At 44.4% G+C, this 17,195-nt stretch overlaps 1 protein-coding gene across 2 annotated transcripts in view; it reads left to right on the top strand.

Moving 5' to 3' along the window:
* Nucleotides 1-17,195, top strand: part of LOC140426674 (regulator of G-protein signaling protein-like) — a 186,779-nt gene that overhangs the window by 100,429 nt on the left and 69,155 nt on the right. For both annotated transcript variants that reach the window (XM_072511757.1, XM_072511758.1), the window contains 2 exons: nt 6,854-6,955; nt 10,037-10,198. In XM_072511757.1, coding sequence (XP_072367858.1) covers nt 6,854-6,955; nt 10,037-10,198 — 264 coding nt within the window. The remainder of the gene's footprint in view (nt 1-6,853; nt 6,956-10,036; nt 10,199-17,195) is intronic.

Consider the following 17,195-nt stretch of genomic DNA (forward strand, 5'->3'; position numbering starts at 1 on the left):
TATACTTCAAAAAACAAATTCCAATTAAAGGGCAATTTAGCATGGCCAATCCGCCTATCCTGCACATCTTTGGGTTGTGCGGGTGAGACACACACAGACACGGAGAAATCCACGCGGACAGTGATCCAGGGCCAGGATCGAACCCGGGTCCTTGGCGCCATGAGGCAGCAGTTTTAACCACTGCACCACCGCGCCACCCCCGGGAAGCTTAAATATCCTGTGCCATACTCTGCATGGGTGATGTCCATGTTTCTCTTGCACTCCATTTGGGTGCTATTTACTCAAAAGCCCTAAAAAGGTTTCACCTTCTTTTCATTGAATTCTTGGAGGGCCTGTATAAATTTAAACATATTGCCACTGGGTATGGCAGCACGGTGGCGCAGTGGGTAGCACTGAGACTACAGCACTGAGGACCCGGGTTCGAATACCGGCCCTGGGTCACTGTCCGTGTGGAGTTTGCACATTCTCCCCGTGTCTGTGTTGGTTTCACCCCCACAACACAAAATATGTGCAGGGTAGGTGGATTGGACATGCTAAATTGCCTCTTAATTGGAAAAATAATAATTGGGTATTCTAAATTTATTTTAAAAATATATTGCCACTGGTTTCCGTCTTGGACTAAACTCTCTCCTATTTTCTGTCAGCTTCCCAATAATTTCCGGTGTGTACATCGGGAACTCCCTCTCTTTTGCCTTTTCCTCCCTCTTTATTTCCAACTTCCTCATTTCCATCTCCATTTCTTTTTCTCTTTCCTTTTCCTTGTGCTTCCACTCCATTTTTCTTTGCTACATCTCCATTTCTTTGTCTTTTTGCTGCTTTTTCAATAGTTTCATTTGTACCTGGATTTTAGCCAATTCTGATTGTTGCCATGTCCGAGGTTGTGTTTCTTGCATTTATTTCAAATTTAAATGATGAGCAATCGCTTCAATTATCTCCACCCTCTTAGCTCAAGCCAGTGCATCTATTTCTAATTCACCTACCAATTCGACTAGCTTGTCTTTTCAAATCTCTTTTAAATAAACCAGAGATAAGTCTTCCACCTCAAGACAACTCTCAGCAGCTTCCAGAACCATTGTGTTACCACTGCAAATCTGGTATCTCTATTATTAATACTGTAACCCAAATTCGCTGTCTACTGTCCCAAATATCCCGCACAAGCCCCCAAATTATGTTACGACACCCTGGGCAAGTGCGCGGTCAATTTCAGCCCCACTCATCCCGGAGTCAAAACACAAGTGAATTAACCAATAATTCTTATAAAAATTGGCTGCCCAATAATTATAGTCATGATGTGGATATACCGGCATTGGACTGGGGTGGGCACAGTAAGAAGTCTTTCAACACCAGGTTAAATTCCAACAGGTTTGTTTGGAATCACTAGCTTTTGGAGTGCAGCTCCTTCATCAGATAATTATAGTCAGCAGGTTTGTAATTGAAACACAATTGCTGTTTATTTGCAACAAAGGTAATGATGAAATAGGCAATAAATACAACTGGATAACAACAAGCTAACCTACCACTTTTACTGTCCCATCCTCTAGTGAAACTGAAAATCGCTTGTTGTCACAAGTAGGCTTCAAATGAAGTTACTGTGAAAAGCCCCTAGTCGCCACATTCCGGCGCCTGTTCGGGGAGGCTAGTACGGGAATTGAACCGTGCTACTGGCCTGCCTTGGTCTGCTTTAAAAGCCAGCAATTTAGCCCTGTGCGAATCCAGTCCCCACGCACACAAATGGACAAACTAATACACGAGAAATGCCTACTTCAAGTGAGGTACTGGTGGGCTGTTGAGGCCTGTGGGACTGAGCCCCAATATACTCTGCAATCATCACTGGAGAAGGGTAAACAATTGGGAAAAGTGGGGGAGGGGGGAAATTGGGGGGTGAAATAATAAGGATGAAGGTTAAAAGTTAAGAGTCTTTGTTTCCAATGGCGGTTTTTCAGGACACTTTCCTCACATCATGCTCATAGTTTAGTCTCTGGTTTACAGATGGTAATGGTCTTCTTTGAGGAGGAGGGGGGAGGGGGGGAGTAATACATTATAAATATATTACTCAAAGCTTTTCCTCGAGACGCATGCCCCTTGGCTTCACAGCAAACTTTGCTTTCAGCTTGTGGTTTATTTCCAGGCCTCTGCCTTTTCTGGTTTCAAACTGAAACCAAAGCTAAACCCTTGAATCTCTGAAACATTCCAGTAGGATCGCACCCAATCACCACCTGTTACCGGGCAGAGCACAACCCTTTGGCCCAATTTATTAGCCACTAACCAAATCAATTAAACTGAATCATCACTGATGCTGGCCAGTCTCAGTCATTGGTGCCGGTCCGCCTGCAATCACCAATTTAAATCAGCACAGATTTCTGGATCCTTCTGTTTGAATTAAAAGTACAGGCTGCTTACAGGCTGCTTTGCCTGAAAGTCACCGGTCCATGGAACATCGATGGAGCAAAAATGTAACAGCAAAGAGAAAAGTAAGGCGGAATAAGGGAATAAACAGGGAATAAGCAGGAACAAACAGGAAGGACCCTGACAAATGTCTTTCCAACTCAGCCTTGAATATATTTAATCTCCCATCCTCCACTGTTCGTTGGTAGCCATGGATAGTGCCTCCTTCTCATCAAGTTTATCTCTCACAATGGAATATAGCTTTGTGCAAAAGGAAGTTAAGGATGGCATCAAAGTGAAAAAAAGATGCTCAATGCTGTGAAGATTAGTGATTGTCCAGAAGATTTGGGAAATTTTATAAACCTTCCAAGGATTTCGGGGGCGGGTTTGGGGGGGTTGGCGGGGGCGGGGGGGAACACATAGAGGGAGAAGTTCAAATACACTGAGGGAAAGGTGTGGTGGCCAGATGGGAAAAGTGGACCACAAAAGCGAGATCCAGGAGCAGAGCTGAGAGGGATCCTGAAACATGTGACTTCTGTTGAAGACCATGCCTGAGGAACAGAGTAAATCTGCAGTAAGACGAGGGCGTATACTACAGGCCTCCCAACAGCCAGCGGGAGATAGAGGAGCAGATAGGTAGACAGATTTTGGAAACGGGTAAAAACAACAAGGTTGTTGTGATGGGAGACTTCAACTTCCCCAATATTGACTGGGACTCACTTAGTGCTAGGGGCCTGGACGGGGCAGAGTTTGTAAGGAGCATCTCGGAGGGCTTCTTAAAACAATATGTAGACAGTCCAACTAGGGAAGGGGCTGTACTGGACCTGGTATTGAGGAATGAGCCCGGCCAGGTGGTAGAAGTTTCAGTAGGGCAGCATTTCGGGAACAGTGACCACAATTCAGTAAGTTTTAAAGTGCTGGTGGACAAGGATAAGAGTGGTCCTAGGGTGAATGTGCTAAATTGGGGGAAGGCTAATTATAACAATAGTAGGTGGGAACTGAAGGACCTAGATTGGGGGAGGATTTTTGAGGGTAAATCAACATCTGACATGTGGGAGACGTTCAAATGTCAGTTGAAAGGAATTCAGGACCGGCATGTTCCTGTGCGGAAGAAGGATAAATACGGCAAATTTCGGGAACCTTGGATAACGAGAGATATTGTAGGCCTCGTCAAAACGAAAAAGGAGGCATTTGTCAGGGCTAGAAGGCTGTGAACAGATGAAACCTGTGTGGAATATAAGGGAAGTAGGAAGGAACTTAAGCAAGGAGTCAGGAGGGCTAGAAGAGGTCATGAAAAGTCATTGGCAAATAGTGTTAAGGAAAATCTCAAGGCTTTTTACACATACATAAAAAGCAAGAGGGTAGCTAGGGAAAGGGTTGGCCCACTGAAGGATAGGCAAGGGAATCTATGTGTGAAGCCAGAGGAAATGCACGAGGTACTAAATGAATACTTTGCATCAGTATTCACCAAAGAGAAGGAATTGGTGGATGTTGAGTCTGGAGAAGGCTGTGTAGATAGCCTGGGTCACATTGAGATCCAAAAAGATGAGGTGTTGGGAGTCTTGAAAAATATTAAGGTAGATAAGTCCCCAGGGCTGGATGGGATCTACCCCAGAATACTGAAGGAGGCGAGAGAGGAAATTGCTGAGGCCTTGACAGAAATCTTTGGATCCTCACTGTCTTCAGGTGATGTCCCGGAGGCCTGGAGAATAGCCAATGTTGTTGCTTTGTTTAAGAAAGGTAGCAAGGATAATCCAAGGAACTACAGACCGGTGAGCCTTACGTCAGTGGTAGGGAAATTACTGGAGAGAATTCTTCGAGACAGGATCTACTCCCATTTGGAAGCAAATGGACGTATTAGTGAGAGGCAGCATGGATTTGTGAAGGGGAGGTCGTGTCTCACAAACTTGATAGAGTTTTTCGAAGAGGTCACAAAGATGATTGATGCAGGTAGGGCAGTGGATGTTGTCTATATGGACTTCAGTAAGGCCTTTGACAAAGTCCCTCATGGTAGACTAGTACGAAAGGTGAAGTCACACGGGATCAGGGATGAGCTGGCAAGGTGGGTACAGAACTGGCTAGGTCATAGAAGGCAGAGAGTAGCAATGGAGGGATGCTTTTCTAATTGGAGGGCTGTGACCAGTGGTGTTCCACAGGGATCAGTGCTGGGCCCTTTGCTCTTTGTAGTATATATAAATGATTTGGAGGAAAATGTAACTGGTCTGATTAGTAAGTTTGCAGACGACACAAAGGTAGGTGGAATTGCAGATAGCGATGTGGACTGTCAGAGGCTACAGCAGGATTTAGATTGTTTGGAGACTTGGGCGGAGAGATGGCAGATGGAGTTTAATCTGGACAAATGTGAGGTAATGCATTTTGGAAGATCTAATGCAGGTAGGGAATATACAGTGAATGGTAGAACCCTCAAGAGTATTGAAAGTCGGAGAGATCTAGGTGTACAGGTCCACAGGTCACTGAAAGGGGCAACACAGGTGGAGAAGGTAGTCAAGAAGGCATATGGCATGCTTGCCTTCATTGGCCGGGGCATTGAGTATACGAATTGGCAAGTCATGTTGCAGCTGTATAGAACCTTAGTTAGGCCACACTTGGAGCATAGTGTTCAATTCTGGTCGCTACACTACTGGAAGGGTGTGGAGGCTTTAGAGAGGGTGCAGAAGAGATTTACCAGGATGTTGCCTGGTATGAAGGGCATTAGCTATGAGGAGCGGTTGAATAAACTCGGTTTGTTCTCACTGGAACGACGGAGGTTGGGGGGGGGCGACCTGATAGAGGTCTACAAAATTATGAGGGGCATAGACAGAGTGGATAGTCAGAGGTTTTTCCCCAGGGTAGAGGGGTCAATTACTAGGGGGCATAGGTTTAAGGTGCGAAGGGCAAGGTTTAGAGGAAATGTACGAGGCAAGTTTTTTTACACAGAGGGTAGTGGGTGCCTGGAACTCGCTGCCGGAGGAGGTGGTGGAAGCAGGGACGATAGTGACATTTAAGGGGCATCTTGACAAATACATGAATAGGATGGGAATAGAGGGATACGGACCCAGGAAGTGTAGAAGGTTTTAGTTTAGACGGGCAGCATGGTCGGCACGAGCTTGGAGGGCCGAAGGGCCTGTTCCTGTGCTGTAATTTTCTTTGTTTGTTGAATTGCTGGCTAAAGCCTCAAGGAAAAGGAGCTGGAATTCTTCTGGAAGGACTTCAGAGCTTTGAAGGACTTTGTGAATGGAATTGCTGCCGTATATGCCAAGGGGATTGCCCACCAAAGCAGTGAGAAGTATCTTTGTTGTATCCACTATTAATGCGTAATTTTAAAAATTATTTCATGGGAGGTGGGCATTGCTGGCAAGGACAGCGTTTGCTGCCCATCCCTAATTGTTCTTGAACTGAGGCCATTGCAGGAGGGCATTAAGAATCAACCACATTGGTGTGGGCCTGGAATCTCATGTAGGCCAAACCAGGGAAGGACAGCAGATTTCCTTTCATAAAGTGACATTGGTGAAGCAATTGAGGTTTTACGACAATTGTTTATCATTCACATTTACCGCAATGTATTCATTTTGAATTCATGTTCAATTTATGTTGATTTTGCTTTTCATTGTTTGTGTAAAAGTTAGAAGAAGCAAAATCTTGTCCATTTTCTTTTAGTTGGGGTTTGTTGGTCTCCACGGAGATCGCAACAGTGTGAATCGATGTAACAAAATCCCTTGGGGAGATGGATGAGGCAATTAGTACTGATTCATTCAAACACCTATTAGAATGATTCATTTTCAGAAAATAGCACTTTCGATGGGGTACTTGAGAGATTTGAGACATGCATGACGTGGTCAGTGCTGGAGAGAAAGAGGTGACTTTGGATCCAGGCTTCCCAAAACAGTGGAACGTTACGGGTTTTGGTCACCTTGTGTCTATTGTAGTTGAATTGATAGGGATTGATTGTCATTTGTAATCAATGACTCCATTCTGATTGTATCATGATTGCCAGGACGGTAAATGATAAAATGGATGGAATTTCTGTCTAGTAGAACCAGAGACGATCCATAGAATCCCTCTACCGTGCATTCGGCCCATCAAGTCTGCACTGACCCTCTGAAGACCACCCCACCTAGGCCCTCTCCCTTAACCTATCCCCGCAACCCCACCTAACCTACACATCTTTGGACACTAAGGGGCAATTTTGGTGAAACAGGTGGGTTAATACCTACAATCCTGTAAATACTGAATCCATACACTTTGACCTTCCTCTATTTAGAGTTAACTGGTTCATCTGTAACCAAAGTAACCAAATTGAGGAATGTTAGATGGATGAACAGAGGGGTTGTTTCAGTCATATCAGCAACATCAACATCGAGACTTGTCATACGGCAAGTGGTAGGTTGTGGGCTTGTTGATCAAAGAGGTTCACTGGGCTTGCCTTCTGTCCCTAAATCCTTCTCTTCCCATTTTGTTCCCTTACAAGGGGCACACAAGGTGATGCCGCCTGACAGATGGGTGCTGAGGAGATGCCTCGGGAGTGTAAGGGGAATGAAAAACTTCCGATCGTTTCTCGCTGGAACACACGGTAGGTGAAATCGTGGGAAAGCTTAATAATATGGTGCCAGCTCCCCAGATTCGGCAGAATTGAATTGAAGTGCAGACTGCACTGACTATTATTGCACGTATACCCAGACTATGTGCACCATCTAATCCCATATAAAAACATAAGAAATAGGAGGAGTAAACCATTCGGCCCATCAAACCTGCACCACCATTCAAAACGACCATGACTGATCTTGGGCTTCAACTCCATTTTCCCGCCCACTCTCCGTATCCCTGAAATCCCCGAGACACCAAAAATCTGTCAATCCCAGCCTGGAATATGTTCAACAATGGAGCATCCAGATTTCTCGGGAGTCGAGAATTCCAAAGATTCACAACCCTTTGAGTGAATAAATTTCTCCTCATCTCAGTCCTAAATGATCGGCCCCTTACCTGAGACTGTGACCCCGTGTTTTAGATTCCCCGACCATATGTCAGTGTCAACCCAATGAAAACCCCTTCAGAATTTTGTGTTTCAGTGAGAATGTGTATCATACTTCTAACCTCCAGACAATATAAACCCAATTTACTCAGCCTCTCATCACAGAACAATCCTTCCATCCCAGGAATTGACGAGTGGACGTTCGCTGTCCTCTCTCCAATGCAAATATATCGTTCCCCAAATGTGGAGATCAAGGCTGGAATTCTCCGACGGTTCGCTGGCAGTGGGATTCTCTGGTCCCGCCGGCATTGCACCCCCGCCTGGAACAATATGTATATTGTAAGGTATAAAAAGGGTTAACAATATGATGCTAATACTTCTCAACACCAGATGACGATAAGGAGCAGTCATATAAATATCATAGGCTGGATTCTCCAAAAATGGGGCTGTCCCCACGCAGGCGTAAAAACGAGGGCGTTTCATGCCAGACTTTCCTTAATAAAATTAAGAACTATTCACTTACATGCAGGGGACTGGCAGGGCCCCGGAGTGCTTCTCGCAGCTTTGGCTGCGGATACGGGCCCCCGCACATCCGGTTTCGAGTCTGCGCATGGCGGCGGCCTGCAGTGGCAGAGCCGAACGTAATGGCGGACTCAGCCGACGGTCCTGGGACAACAAACAATGTCCCAACAATCTGCCCTGTGCTGCTCCATCTAACATGCCCGATTGATGCCCTGGCCGCCCATAAGGCCCCCCCCCCCCCACCCCGGTACTCGATCCCCCGCCCCCCCACCAGGGCAGCCATGGACTGAGTCCCGACCGGCCAGACGTGGTTAGAACCACGCCATCGGGAATTCGGCCGATCGGGACCGGAGTATTGCTGGGAGGGCCTCTGGCTGTGGCTCCCCAATAGCACCGCGTAATTCTCCGGGGACCGGAGAATCGTGGGAGCGACCCCAGGCCTGATTATCGCGTCAACGTTGATTCTCCATCCTCGCGCCAAACACGATTTCAGCGCGGGGCTGCAGAGAATCCAGCCCTATGTGACTCCTGGGATTCTGGGAGAAGGTGTTTAGGCGTGAGATTGATTAGTCACATAGTGCAGAATTCTGTAATTAGAGATATCGTATAGTTTAATTTCATAACCTCTACCTTGTGACTTGTTCGAATCTTATTTAAGTCGTGTAAATAAATTAGCTTTGTTCAGTAACATAGCTTGATGTTCATTATGCTACACCACGTTCTCAAGACATCCTGATGGACACAACAGAGAACATCACACCGCCCGTAAGTTTACCCGCAGCATTGGGTGGCTTCAATGGTAACCCCTATTGACAGAGAATGGCGCACCGCTGGGAAATACATGGCTGGGAGGCTGGAGAATCCTCCCCAATATTTATTCGCACAGTATTTCAGATATGGACCAATGAAAACTCTGTACAACTGTAGCAAGAATTCCTTATTCCTGTACTCCAATAAAGGCCAACAAGCCTTCTCAATTGTTTGCTGTATCTGCATGCTACATTTCTGTGTTCCATCTATTAGTACAGCCAGGTCTCTCTGAACATCAATATTTACAGATTTCACACCTTTTGAAAATCATCCTGGGCGGGATTATGCGGGAATCGGTGGGGCGGCAACTCCGGCGGGAAGGAGTGGCGGGAACCACTCCGGCATCGGGCCGCCCCGAAGGTGCAGAATCCTCTGCACCTTCAGGGGCTAGTCCGGCGCCGGAGTGGTTTGCGCCTTGCTGGCCGGCTCGGAAGGGGATTGGCGCCATGCCAAGCGGCGCCGAAGGGCCTCCGCCGTCCGGCGTGAGTTGCCGCATGCGTGGGAGCGCCAGCGCGTGCTGGCATCATCCCAGCGCATGCGCAGGGGGGTTTATCTCCGCGTCGCGGAAGAATAGAGTGCCCCCACAGCACAGGCCCGTCCGCGGATCGCCGATTGCGGGCCAGGCCACCGTGGGGGCACCTCCAGGGCCAGATCTCCCCGCGCCCCACCGAGGACCCTGGAGGTCGCCCGCGCAGCCAGGTCCCCCTGGTAAGTACCTGTTGTAATTTACGCCGGCAGGACTGGCCTAAAATGGGCGGCCACTCGGCCCATCGCGGGCCGGAGAATCACCGGGGGGGCCGCTGCTAGCGGCCGCCGACTGGCTCGGCGCAATTCCCACCCCCACCAAATCCCCGGCGCCGGAGAATTCGGCAGCCAGCGGGGGCGGGATTAACGCCGCCCCCCCGGCGATTCTCCGACCCGGCGTGGCATCGGAGAATCCCGCCCCCTGCTTTTCTATTCTTATTACAAATATGAAAAATCCGACACTTACCCCTCGTTACACTTCATCTACCACCTTGCAACCCACTCACGTATTTTAACAGCCTCTTGATATCCTCCCCACAGATTCCAAACCATCTAGTTTTGTATCATCAGCAAACCTGGATTCATCATTCTGTCTCTTTGTCCTGGGCATCAATACTGATTCTAAACCGATGATGCCACATGCCACTAGCCACAACCTGGAAACTTGAAAACTTTATCCGTGCTCTCTGCTTCCAGTCTGTTAACCAATTCCCCCATCCTGCTATTATATGTTACACCAACTCCAATAAGCTTCTAAGTCTAGACTTTATGCTGAACAGAACTTTGTGCAGTTACCGTGATAACTGATTGTTGTGTGTTGTCTAGGTGCGGAGTTAGTTGAGTTTTGGGTGAGAATGGCGAGGATGCTAAAGTTGGATGAAACCAATGTTGATCAGAGAGATCAGTACTTTACTCAGCTCCGAATGATACAGGCCATTCACCTGCAGGACGGCTCTGTCGTAATGGCCACATGCAGCGGTTTTATCGGTAAGCTGTTATGAGACCCGGACGAAAACCTGATGTATATTATGAAACCGGATGAGACCCCAACAGTTTTTCAATTTGTAAATTGTGAAGAAACGATACTTTGCTTGAGGAGTGATTTCACTGACAACTAGGGATCTTTTATATTAAAACAAACTTTATTATTAACACAGGATTAACTCCATTAACACCCAAGGAAAAAAAAACTTTTCAATTAGCAGTTTCTTTAATAGTTCTTACAAAAGAATAAAGAAAGGTCTTTGAGCTGACTTACCCATCAACTTCTAAACTGTTGATGAAGCAAAATCCACACAAACAGGACAAATGCCACTTATTAATACAGTTAACATTTCATGGTTTACAGATTTATTCACAATGTCCTTGGGAGAGAAGCTTTCAGACATCAGTCTGAAACACACACCTCTTTTCGTCAGAACACAGAGCAGAACTCTAAAAGGGAAAATATAAACAACAGACACAGACAGGGCTGAAAAAAAAAGAATACAACAGACACAGGGCAGGGCTGATAACAAAACTAAGTACAACAGACACAGGGCAGGACTGGAAACAAAACTATAAACAACAGACACAGGGCAGGACGAAACAAAACTATAAACAACAGACACAGGGCAGGACTGGAAACAAAACTATAAACAACAGACACTGGGCAGGGCTGAAAACAAAACTAAGTAGAACAGACACAGGTCAGGACTGAAAGCACAACTAAAAAGAACAGACACAGGGCAGGACTGAAAGCACAACTAAAAAGAACAGACACAGGGCAGGACTGGAAGCAAAACTAAAAACAACAGACTCAGCAGGACAGGAAGCAAAACTAAATACAACAGACACAGAGCAGGACTGGAAGCAAAACTAAAACAACAGACACGGCAGGACTGGAAGCAAAACTAAAAACAACAGACACAGAGCAAGGCATAAAACAAAAGTAAAAACAACAGACACAGCAGGACTGGAAACAAAACTAAAAACAACAGGCACAGAGCAGGACTGGAAACAAAATTAAAAACAACCGACACAGCAGGACTGCAATCAAAACTAAATACAACAGACAGAGGGCAGGACTGGAAGCAAAACTAAAAACAACATACAGAACAGGACTGAAAACAAGACTAAAAACAACAGACACAGAGCAGGGCTGAAAACAAAACTAAAAACAGCAGACGCAGAGCAGGACTGGAAACAAAACTATAACCAACAGACACAGGGCAGGGCTGAAAACAAAACTAAATACAACAGACACAGGTCAGAACTGAAAACACAACTAAAAACAACAGACAGAGGGCAGGACTGAAAACAAAACTAATAACAACAGACAGAGGGCAGGACTGAAAACAAAACTAAATATAACAGACACAGGGCAGGGATGAAAACAAAACTAAAACAACACAGAGCAGGGCTGAAAACAAGCCAAAAAACAACAGACACAGAGCAGGGCTGAAAACAAAACTAAAAACAACAGGCACAGGGCAGGACTGAAAACAAAACTAAAAACAACAGACACAGGGCAGGCCTGAAAACAAAACTGAATACAACAGACAGCGGGCAGGAGTGAAAACAAAACTAAAAACAACAGACACAGGACAGGGCTGAAAATAAAACTAAATACAACTGACACGGGGCAGGTCTGGAAACAAAACCAAATACAACAGGCACAGGAGAGGGCTGAAAACAAAAGTAAATACAACAAACACAGGGCAGGACTGGAAACAAAACTAAAAACAACAGACAGGGGGCAGGATTGAAAACAAAACTAAAAACAACACACAGAGCAGGGCTGAAAACAAGACTTTAAACAACAAACAGAGAGCAGGGCTGAAAACAAAACTATAAACAACAGACACAGGGCAGGGTTGAATATTCAACGAAAAACAACAGGCACAGGGCAGGGTTGAAAATAAAACTAAATACAACTGACACAGGGCAGGTCTGGAAACAAAACTAAATACAACAGACACAGGGCAGGGCTGAAAACAAAAGTACAAACATCTGACACAGGGCAGGGCTGAAAACAAAACTAAAAACAACAGACACAGGGCAGGGCTGAAAACAAAACTAAAAACTACAGACTCAAGGCAGGATTGAAAACACAACTAAAAACAACAGACACAGGGCAGGACTGAAAACAACTAAAAACAACAAACAGGGCAGGGATGAAAACAAAACTAAAACAACACAGTGCAGGGCTGAAAAAAAACTAAAAACAACAGACACAGGGCAGAACAGAAAAGAAAACTAAAGACAACAGACAGGGCTGAAAACAAAACTAAATACAACAGACACAGGGCAGGACAGAAAACAAAACTAAAAACAACAGACACAGGGCAGGGCAGAAACAAGACTTAAAACAACAGACACAGGGCAGGACTGAAAACAAAACTAAAACAACAGACACAGGACAGGGCTGAAAATAAAACTAAATACAACAGACACAGGGCAGGGTTGAAAACAAAACTAAAAACAACAGACACAGGGCAGGACTGAAAACAAAACTAAATAGAACAGACACAGGTCAGGACTGAAAGCACAACTAAAAAGAACAGACACAGGGCAGGACTGAAAGCACAACTAAAAAGAACAGACACAGGGCAGGACTGGAAGCAAAACTAAAAACAACAGACTCAGCAGGACAGGAAGCAAAACTAAATACAACAGACACAGCAGGACAGGAAGCAAAACTAAATACAACAGACACGGCAGGACTGGAAGCAAAACTAAAAACAACAGACACAGAGCAAGGCATAAAACAAAAGTAAAAACAACAGACATAGCAGGACTGGAAACAAAACTAAAAACAACAGGCACAGAGCAGGACTGGAAACAAAATTAAAAACAACCGACACAGCAGGACTGCAATCAAAACTAAATACAACAGACAGAGGGCAGGACTGGAAGCAAAACTAAAAACAACATACAGAACAGGACTGAAAACAAGACTAAAAACAACAGACACAGAGCAGGGCTGAAAACAAAACTAAAAACAACAGACGCAGAGCAGGACTGGAAACAAAACTATAACCAACAGACACAGGGCAGGGCTGAAAACAAAACTAAATACAACAGACACAGGTCAGAACTGAAAACACAACTAAAAACAACAGACACAGGGCAGGACTGAAAACAAAACTAATAACAACAGACAGAGGGCAGGACTGAAAACAAAACTAAATATAACAGACACAGGGCAGGGATGAAAACAAAACTAAAACAACACAGAGCAGGGCTGAAAACAAGCCAAAAAACAACAGACACAGTGCAGGGCTGGAAACAAAACTAAATACAACAGACACAGAGAAGGGCTGAAAACAAAACTAAAAACAACAGGCACAGGGCAGGACTGAAAACAAAACTAAAAATAACAGACACAGGGCAGGGCTGAAAACAAAACTAAAAACTACAGACTCAGGGCAGGATTGAAAACAAAACTAAAAACAACAGACACAGGGCAGGGTAGAAACAAGACTTAAAACAACAGACACAGGGCAGGACTGAAAACAAAACTAAAACAACAGACACTGGACAGGGCTGAAAATAAAACTAAATACAACAGACACAGGGCAGGACAGAAAACAGAACTAAAAACAACAGACACAGGGCAGGGTTGAAAACAAAACTAAAAACAACAGACACAGGGCAGGACTGAAAACAAAACTAAATAGAACAGACAGGTGAGAGGACTGAAAACAAAACAAAAACAACAGACACAGGGCAGGGCTGAAAACAAAACTAAAAACAACAGACACAGGGCAGGGCAGAAACAAGACTTAAAACAACAGACACCGGGCAGGACTGGATACAAAACTAAAACAACAGACATAGGACAGGGCTGAAAATAAAACTAAAACAACAGACACAGGGCAGGACAGAAAACAAAACTAAAAACAACAGACACAGGGCAGGGTTGAAAACAAAACTAAATACAACAGACACAGAGCAGGGCTGAAAACAAAACTAAAAACAACACACAGAGCAGAGCTGAAAACAAAACTAAATACAGCAGACACAGGGCAGGGCTGAAAACAAAACTAAAAACAACAGACACAGAGCAGGACTGGAAACAAAACTAAAAACAACAGACACAGAGCAGGGCTGAAAACAAAACTTTAAACAACAGACACAGAGCAGGACTGGAAACAAAACTAAAAACAACAGACACAGAGCAGGGCTGAAAACAAAACTTTAAACAACCGACACAGGGCAGAACTGAAAACAAAACTAAAAACAACAGACACAGAGCAGGACTAGAAACAAAACTAAATACAACAGACACAGAGCAGGACTGTAAACAAAACTAAATACAACAGACACAGGGCAGGGCTGAAAACAAAACTAAAAACAACAAACACAGAGCAGGGCTGAAAAACCTATAAACAACAGACACAGGGCAGGGTTGGTTATTCAACGAAAAACAACAGACACAGGGCAGGCCTGAAAATAAAACTAAATACAACTGACACGGGGCAGATCTGGAAAGAAAACTAAATTAAACAGACACAGGACAGGGCTGAAAATAAAACTAAATATAACAGACACGGGGCAGGTCTGGAAACAAAACTAAATACAACAGACACAGGCAGGGCTGAAAACAAAACTAAATACAAGACACAGGCAGGGCTGAAAACAGAACTATAAACAACAGACACAGGGCAGGACTGGAAACAAAACAAATAAACAACAGACACAGGGCAGGGCTGAAAACAAAACTAAAAACAACAGACACAGAGCAGGGCTGAAAACAGAACTATAACAACTGACACAGGGCGGGGCTGAAAACAAAACTAATAACAACAGACAGAGGGCAGGACTGAAAACAAGACTAAAAACAACAGTCACAGAGCAGGGCTGAAAACAAAGCTAAATACAACAGACACAGGGCAGGGATGAAAACAAAACAAAAACAACACAGAGCAGGGCAGAAAACAAATCAAAAAACAACAGACAAGGCAGGGCTGAAAACAAAGCTAAAAACAACAGAGACAGAGCAGGACTGGAAACAAGACTAAAAACAACCGACACAGAGCAGGAATGCAATCAAAACTAAATACAACAGACAGAGGGCAGGACTGGAAGCAAAACTAAAAACAACAGACAGGACAGGACTGAAAACAAGACTAAAAACAACAGACACAGAGCAGGGCTGAAAACAAAACTAAAAACAACAGGCACAGAGCAGGAATGGAAACAAAACTATAACCAACAGACACAGGGCAGGGCTGAAAACAAAACTAAATACAGAAGACACAGGTCAAAACTGAAAACGCAACTAAAAACAACAGACACAGGGCAGTACTGGAAGCAAAACTAATAACAACAGACAGAGGGCAGGACTGAAAACAAGACTAAAAACAACAGTCACAGAGCAGGGCTGAAAACAAAACTAAATACAACAGACACAGGGCAGGGGTGAAAACAAAACTAAACACATTGCAGGCCAGAAAGCAAACCAAAAAACAACAGACACAGGGGAGTGCTGAAAACAAAACTAAAAACAACACACAGCAGGACTGGAAACAAAACTAAATACAACAGACACAGAGCAGGGCTGAAAACAAAACTAAAAACAACAGACACATGGCAGGACTGAAAACAAAACTAAAAACAACAGACAGCGGGCAGGAGTGAAAACAAAACTAAAAACAACAGACAGCGGGCAGGAGTGAAAACAAAACTCAAAACAACAGACACAGGACTGGGCTGAAAATAAAACTAAATACAACTGACACGGAACAGTTCTGGAAACAAAACTAAATACAACAGACACAGGAGAGGGCTGTAAACAAAACTAAATACAACAGACACAGGGCAGGACTGGAAACAAAACTAAATACAACAGACAGGGGGCAGGACTGAAAACAAAACGAAAAACAACAGCCACAGAGCAGGGCTGAAAACAAAACGAAAAACAACAGACACAGAGCAGGGTTGAAAACAAAACGAAAAACAACAGACACAGAGCAGGGCTGAAAACAAAACGAAAAACAACAGACACAGAGCAGGGTTGAAAAGAAAACTAAAAACAGCAGACACAGGGCAGGGCTGAAAACAAAACTAAAAACAACAGACCCAGGGCAGGACTGAAAACACAACTAAAAACAACTGACACAGGGCAGGACTGAAAACACAACTAAAAACAACTGACACAGGGCAGGACTGAAAACAACTAAAAACAACAAACACAGGGCAGGGATGAAAACAAAACTAAAACAACACAGTGCAGGGCTGAAAAAAAACTAAAAACAACAGACACAGGGCAGAACGGAAAAGAAAACTAAAGACAACAGACAGGGCTGAAAACAAAACTAAATACAACAGACACAGGGCAGGACAGAAAACAAAACTAAAAACAACAGACACAGGGCAGGGCAGAAACAAGACTTAAAACAACAGACACAGGGCAGGACTGAAAACAAAACTAAAACAACAGACACAGGACAGGGCTGAAAATAAAACTAAATACAACAGACACAGGGCAGGGTTGAAAACAAAACTAAAAACAACAGACACAGGGCAGGACTGAAAACAAAACTAAATAGAACAGACACAGGTCAGGACTGAAAGCACAACTAAAAAGAACAGACACAGGGCAGGACTGAAAGCACAACTAAAAAGAACAAACACAGGGCAGGACTGGAAGCAAAACTAAAAACAACAGACTCAGCAGGACAGGAAGCAAAACTAAATACAACAGACACAGCAGGACAGGAAGCAAAACTAAATACAACAGACACGGCAGGACTGGAAGCAAAACTAAAAACAACAGACACAGAGCAAGGCATAAAACAAAAGTAAAAACAACAGACATAGCAGGACTGGAAACAAAACTAAAAACAACAGGCACAGAGCAGGACTGGAAACAAAATTAAAAACAACCGACACAGCAGGACTGCAATCAAAACTAAATACAACAGACAGAGGGCAGGACTGGAAGCAAAACTAAAAACAACATACAGAACAGGACTGAAAACAAGACTAAAAACAACAG

This window comes from Scyliorhinus torazame, chromosome 7, assembly GCF_047496885.1.
Source record: "Scyliorhinus torazame isolate Kashiwa2021f chromosome 7, sScyTor2.1, whole genome shotgun sequence".
NCBI lineage: Eukaryota > Metazoa > Chordata > Chondrichthyes > Carcharhiniformes > Scyliorhinidae > Scyliorhinus > Scyliorhinus torazame.